The 6,000-nt window shown below is 48.4% G+C and overlaps 1 protein-coding gene across 4 annotated transcripts in view; it reads right to left on the reverse strand.

The window, feature by feature from the left end:
- POU2F1 (POU class 2 homeobox 1) overlaps window positions 1–485 on the reverse strand; it is a 101,992-nt gene extending 101,507 nt beyond the window's left edge. For all 4 annotated transcript variants that reach the window (XM_081001510.1, XM_081001509.1, XM_081001505.1 and 1 more), the window contains exon 1: window positions 333–485. In XM_081001510.1, coding sequence (XP_080857636.1) covers window positions 333–390 — 58 coding nt within the window. In that variant the 5' untranslated portion in view covers window positions 391–485. The remainder of the gene's footprint in view (window positions 1–332) is intronic.
- Window positions 486–6,000: the final 5,515 nt, after the last annotated feature.

Here is a 6,000-nt window from a genome sequence, read left to right on the forward strand (position 1 = left end):
TACCCCTATTATACAGTCTATATGAATATGTAAAGCGGCTTCGTGGTGGCGGCGGCGGTGCCCGGCCTAGCTGCCCGAGCAGGGCTCCTCAGGGCGAGGGTGGTGGTGGTGGGGGACCCTGCCCGTTGCCCCCCGGTGCCCGCGTGTCCCTCCGTGCGCCTCTCGCTTTTCCCCCGCACGGCGGCCACCCCCCAGCTCCCTCCTGTGCCGTTAATTATAATAATCCTGAGTACTAATAAATTATGCTAAGCGGGGAAGGCGGGCGGCGGAGGGGGGGGGGCGCCCGCGTGTGCGAGTATGAATATGAATATGTAAAATGCAGTAATGATTACCTGCCGCCACCGCCGCCGCCGAACTCTCATCTTGACTCGCTGCTCCTCCGTCCGCCATTTTGAATATTTTAATCAAAATCGGCCGCCCGATAAACCCTCCCTTGCTCGTTTGCCTCCTCGGCAGGGGCCCCCTCCCCACTCGCGGCGCCCTCTGCGCACGCGCGGCAGCGGCGGCTCCCCTCCCTCTGCCTCGCAGCCTTTACGCGGCCCGTGCGCATGAGCGCCTCCTCCCCTCGCTTCGCTGAGAGGCGCCCGCTATGTGTGCGGGGCGGAGGGAGCCGCTCGGGTGCTGCTGCCCCCTTTTCCCGCTCTTCGCCGCTTTGGGACCCGAGCGGGTGACAGCAGCCTTCGTGGTGACAGGGGCAGGCTAGCAGGCTGCGCGCTTAGGGGGCATCTCCAAAAGGCTTCTTGTTGTCCACAGGAAAAGCGCGCCCCGCGCATGTTAAGCAGGGCCGCCTCCCCTTAGTAGTCTGCGCTCGCCCGCATCCCACGAACTGAGCGCTCACCTGCGGGGAAATCTGAGCTAAGGGATTTATTATGATCATTATTCGCACTTTGCTCCCTCTTGCGCCTCCTGGGAGCAGACGGGGAAGACTGGCGTTGTCCTGCGCGCCTGCCCCGTTCTGCAATTCCAACACGTGCAGCCCAATCCTCTGCGTGTTTTATTTCCATGCACGTTTTCTCGGAAGTAAGTCCCGGTGCATTGAGCAGAGTTTACCTCCACATAAGAGTGCGTATATGTTAAAAAATATTATTAAACTATTTCCAGAATGGACATTTTTGAAATACGATTTTATTATATATAATCACCCCCGCAACAATTTTACAAAGCCAATGGAAAACAAAAACTCACACATACAAATAACAAAACATAATGAAACACCCCACTTTTCTAACCACAAAAAATGGATTCTACTGAGAGACTAGCTTCCTTTGTCTCCTTGCAGTGAATAGTTTTCACCCCAATTGACCTGGTTGTTACAACGACCACGTATTTGAGAACTGGTGTTTGAGTTTCGTTTTTTCCTCCTCCCTCTATCTCGCTTTCCTTTTGTGTCATGTATTTTAGATTATATTCTTGAGGTCAGGAACTGTGTTGTTTGATTGTTTTAGAGTAATTGATCTGTAAGCCACTTTCAGAGCTGTTTGGCTGAAGGCAGTCTGAAAATGCCTTTAATAAATAATAAATAAATAAAGAGCCACAAGGCTGTTTTTAATTTTAAAAAAAATTAAAACAAACAGCAAGTATCCTATAAATACCAACCAGGGCCGGATTTAGATGAAGAGAGGCCCTAGGCTATTCCACTTGTGAGGCTCCTCCCAACCCCCCACCCTCATGACTAGAAGAAAATGGAAGAGTGTTATGAACAAAACTGAGTGAAGCCAAGGATGATGATGGATATTTAAAATTCTGCAATTCTCAATTTCTCCTCTAAAGGACATAAGATGTTATTGTTAAATACAGTGGTACCTCAGGTTACATACGCTTCAGGTTACAGACTCCACTAACCCAGAAATAGTACCTTGGGTTAAGAACTTTGCTTCAGGATAAGAACAGAAATTGGGCAGCAGCGGCGTGGCAGCAGTAGGAGGCCCCGTTAGCTAAAGTGGTGCTTCAGGTTAAGAACAGACCTCCGGAACAAATTAAGTACTTAACCCGAGGTACCACTGTACCATGGTGATTTTAAAAAATGCATAAAATTAACACTGAAAAACTTTTGCAATAACTGCATTTTGTAAACCTTTTGTGGAATTTTAAGGAAAATTTTTAGGAAAATGAAGTTGTAATGTTATTCTTAAAAAAACACACCACACATTGAGTTTACAAATTATATTGCCTAGGAAGTGTAAATAATATGACCATGATTACCTGACAGTGTGGCACTTTTAGAATCTACTTTATGTTGTCATTTAAAAAGTCAGTTTTGAAATGTATATTAAGAAGTAAACTACAACCATCAAATACAGGAAGGCTAAAATGTTTTTTCCTAGCCTTCCTCATAGCAAAATCATCCAAAACTTAATCAAAATTTGTTTGTCTAAGTTTGTCACTTTCAATGTACACAATGCTCAGTGCAGACAACCTCTCTTGAAACATTGTGACCCTTAAATCACTTTTAATTCTTTTGAGTCCTGAAAAACTCCTTTCTCCTGAGCAGTTAGTGGCCATAAGGCTAAGAAATAGCTGCAAGATTGCTTCCACATTAGGAAAGCCCATATGAATTTTGTCCTTATATATAATTTGATAAAGGTCTGTATGAGACAGAGAATGCTCTCCTGTAGGCCTATGGCTTTGTGTCACGTACAGGTGAAAGTGCATCAATAGGTTTCAGGTCAATATCTTCTGGGTATGCTTCCATCAACTGTTCAACATCTTGCTTAATTTCTTGCTTAGATGCTGTCAAATTAGCAAAAATGGCAAACAGTTGTGCAACATCACTGTACATAGTACTTCTTCTTTTTAAATTGGCTTCAAGTGTATCTTCTAAAGGAATAAAGGATTTTATCCTAAACGCATCTCTTAAAGAAAGTGCATCTAAGGCATCAGGTACACTTCTATCATTTCTTTGCCATCCCCTCGCTCTTTGTCTCCTTGTTTTGTAGTTGACATCTGGCAAGGTGGCTTTTGCTTGTTTCTCAAGCTCATAAAAATCATCTCAGATTTTCCTTTAAAAATCCAGAAGTGAACTGTACAAACTTGCACAAGAACTCAATAACAGATCTGATTTTTGGAAGGCTTTGCTGACCTTGTGAAAATGACCTAGCACATGGGTCCAAAAATGCAGCCTAAACACACATTCCAGTTCTTCCATTTCCTGCAAAAGATTGTTAGCTTGGAGCCTGGTCTCCCCTTTCCCATTAACATCAGAGTCAGGATGAGGGCCAGTTACCAACCTGCAGCCTGGCCTCCTGCCTTCTACAGGTAGTTCTGGATCCCTCTGAGGTTCCCTTCCCACTGCTGCCTTCCCTGATCCCCAAGGCCTCTCTCTGCCTGTGGGCAATCTGCAGTGCATGCTGCAGGCACCAACAGGGCTCTGTGAAGTGTGAAAGATAGACTCCTCTGCCTGGGAGGGGTGAGGCCAGTGCCAGTCACATGTGCTTGCCATGCTCTGTTCAAGCCAAGGAGGAGGGAAGGAATGGAGGAGACTTGGGAGAGCTCGCTTGCCTAGTCTATCTGCCCCACTCACACTCTCCCACTGATTAAAGTGCAGCAGGTACTACTACTGACCTGACCCTTGAGCTGGGGAAGGCTGTTCAGCTGGTCATGGACTCTGGGCCTGCTGGCTCTAGATTCTAAGATGGAAAATTTTGGGGTGTGAAGATACTCAACAGCCCAGCTTGTCACGGCGAAAGTCCCTGCAAGTCTCTGTGGTTAGCAGAAGAAGGAAGTTCCAGCCAAATATAGGAGCAAAACAGCGGTCAGTAGACCACAGTCTTTATTGTTGCGCAACAGGTCTGCACACAGAGTAAGAACCCTGAACATTGGTTACAAGCTCTTTGAAGACATTCCCTCCCTACCCAGAATACATTTCCAGAACCATCATTGATACGTTGCTGATACATCATCATCATGTCACAAGGAGGGAGGGGAGTCATGAGGTTACCCAAGTTCATCAACTTGCCCCAGTTATCAAGTTCCTAACACCTTAAGTACCCGCCAGCTAAAGAACAATAAAACTATTTGCCGGCACATGCGCTAAACCCTGTCTGTGGTGCCTACCCTTTCCCCCAAAGACAAAAGACCAGAGTATGGGTTCAAACTGGCCACAACTTAATTGAGCTTCAGAAATGGGAAACTTGGCACAGGCCTTGGCAGGTAACCCTCTCAGCCCGTCTAGCTGAGGATATGCAGGCTGATGAGGTGCAGTGAGAGGGGACTGTAAAGTACAAACGTACACAGCATGCCCTTCTACTAACCTCGTCCCAGGAGTTTGACCTACATGCCGCCACTCTAGGGCCAGGGCCTCCTGGTTTGCCCTTTAACGGGCCCTGCAAGTGCTGCCACATGGGAAGGGAGCATGAATGCATCCCCCCGAACTTGATGATAAAGGATACCTTGCCAAGGCCTAAAACCGCCACCCGAGGCCCCTAAGGGCCTCCCTGCCAAGAGTCCCACAACCGAGGAACAATCACCCATGCTCTGCCATCAAACCTTGCTGTCTAACCAGTCCCTGAGGACTTGTCGCAAGTCGTGCAACCAGAGGTCATTACCAAATGGTGTCAGATGCACTCCATTCGCCCTGAATATGCCAGCCATATCTGCCCTGATGGTGGGATGTGGAATAGAGAGTCCACCGATCTGCTGCATGGTATTGCGCATGGCCCTGTTGATTTTTTCCACCGCATAATTGATGCGAGAGGGATTGGAAACCCCTCTGCAGCACAGGTAGGGGAGGAGATTGGACCAGCCAGTGGCCATTGCTGGGTACAAGGCATGCAAGCTTGCCCTTGCATCAAGGGTCAGGGCAATGCCTTTTTGTTCAATTTTTCCCCCAGGTGCAAAATCAAGACTCTCAGAGGGCCATGCGCCGCTGCGGCCTTACTCAGCATGGGCATCAAGCCCAGCAAATGCATGCCCCGGTGGCCCATCCAATAAATGCGTACCTTGGGGTGAATGTTAAGGTTACGAGTCCCATTGTGCGACCAGGCATGCTCCGCCGCCCAATGGACAATGCTGTGCCCCACAACTGAGATCTTTGTGGTGGGCAAACCTGTAAGAAAATTAAATTGCAAGTGTTAAGGAGGAGGAGCCGGGACGAATGTAGCTTTTGTAAGCTGCTGAGCGCCAGCACCCCAATGTCTTGATGCGGGTGGGGTCCCATCCCTGGACTGCCGCTGAAGTGGCAGCCCCAATACGGAAGGAGTGCCCAGAATATTCTTGGGTGTCAACTCCACAGGCTGCTATGACTTTGTGCAAGACTGCCGTGAATTGGGATTGTGTCAAAGGACGTGTGTTTGTGTGCATGAAGAAAGGGCCCTTGCACTTGGGCCGGACCCTGAAGAAGCGACTTGTGTCCAGATATGGGCAGGGGCCCTCCTGTTCCGCCGTCAGCCTCTTTTCTTTGGCCATAGCCCCACCCCCAATGGTTATGGCATTGATTTTATGTGATTTTCAAAGGTTCATCAGCACGGTCGACTACAAGGGGATACAATTTTGACACTTTCTTGCAACAATGCAACAAGTCTTGCCAACAGAAACCAGATGGGATACAATTTGTTAGCAGTTCAAAGGCTCATTGTCCTGGGGTTTTGAGGGAGGGGTGGTGTTGAGAGGTGACAAAAATGATTTCCAATAAGTGCCCCCCTTTATTCCCCCCCTTTATTTCCATAATAAGTCCTTGAGTCTGTACTCTGAATAGTGATACCAGGGACCTAGAAGTGGCAGCGCTTGTCAGCCCAACCCCTGCAGCGTCTCATCAGGGCTGGCCTTAAGGCAATTGGAGCAATTCGGCCAAATGGTGCCCTGCAGGCCACTCCTAAGAGGCCCCTAGATGGATTGTATTTCTATCTCTAAGATTTGAAGTTGGGCCCTAGAGCTTCAAATTGGGCCCCACTGGCTAGCCCTGAATCTTATAGTTGCTGGGCCCGAGTTGCCCTGCCCTCGCATAAAGTCTTGGGTTTGCAATTTTGAGAGAGGGGAGACTGCCTGCTGGGGAGCAGGCAGGCT

Source organism: Podarcis pityusensis (genome assembly GCF_964106645.2).
Source record: "Podarcis pityusensis genome assembly, chromosome: 4".
Classification (NCBI taxonomy): Eukaryota; Metazoa; Chordata; class Lepidosauria; order Squamata; family Lacertidae; genus Podarcis; species Podarcis pityusensis.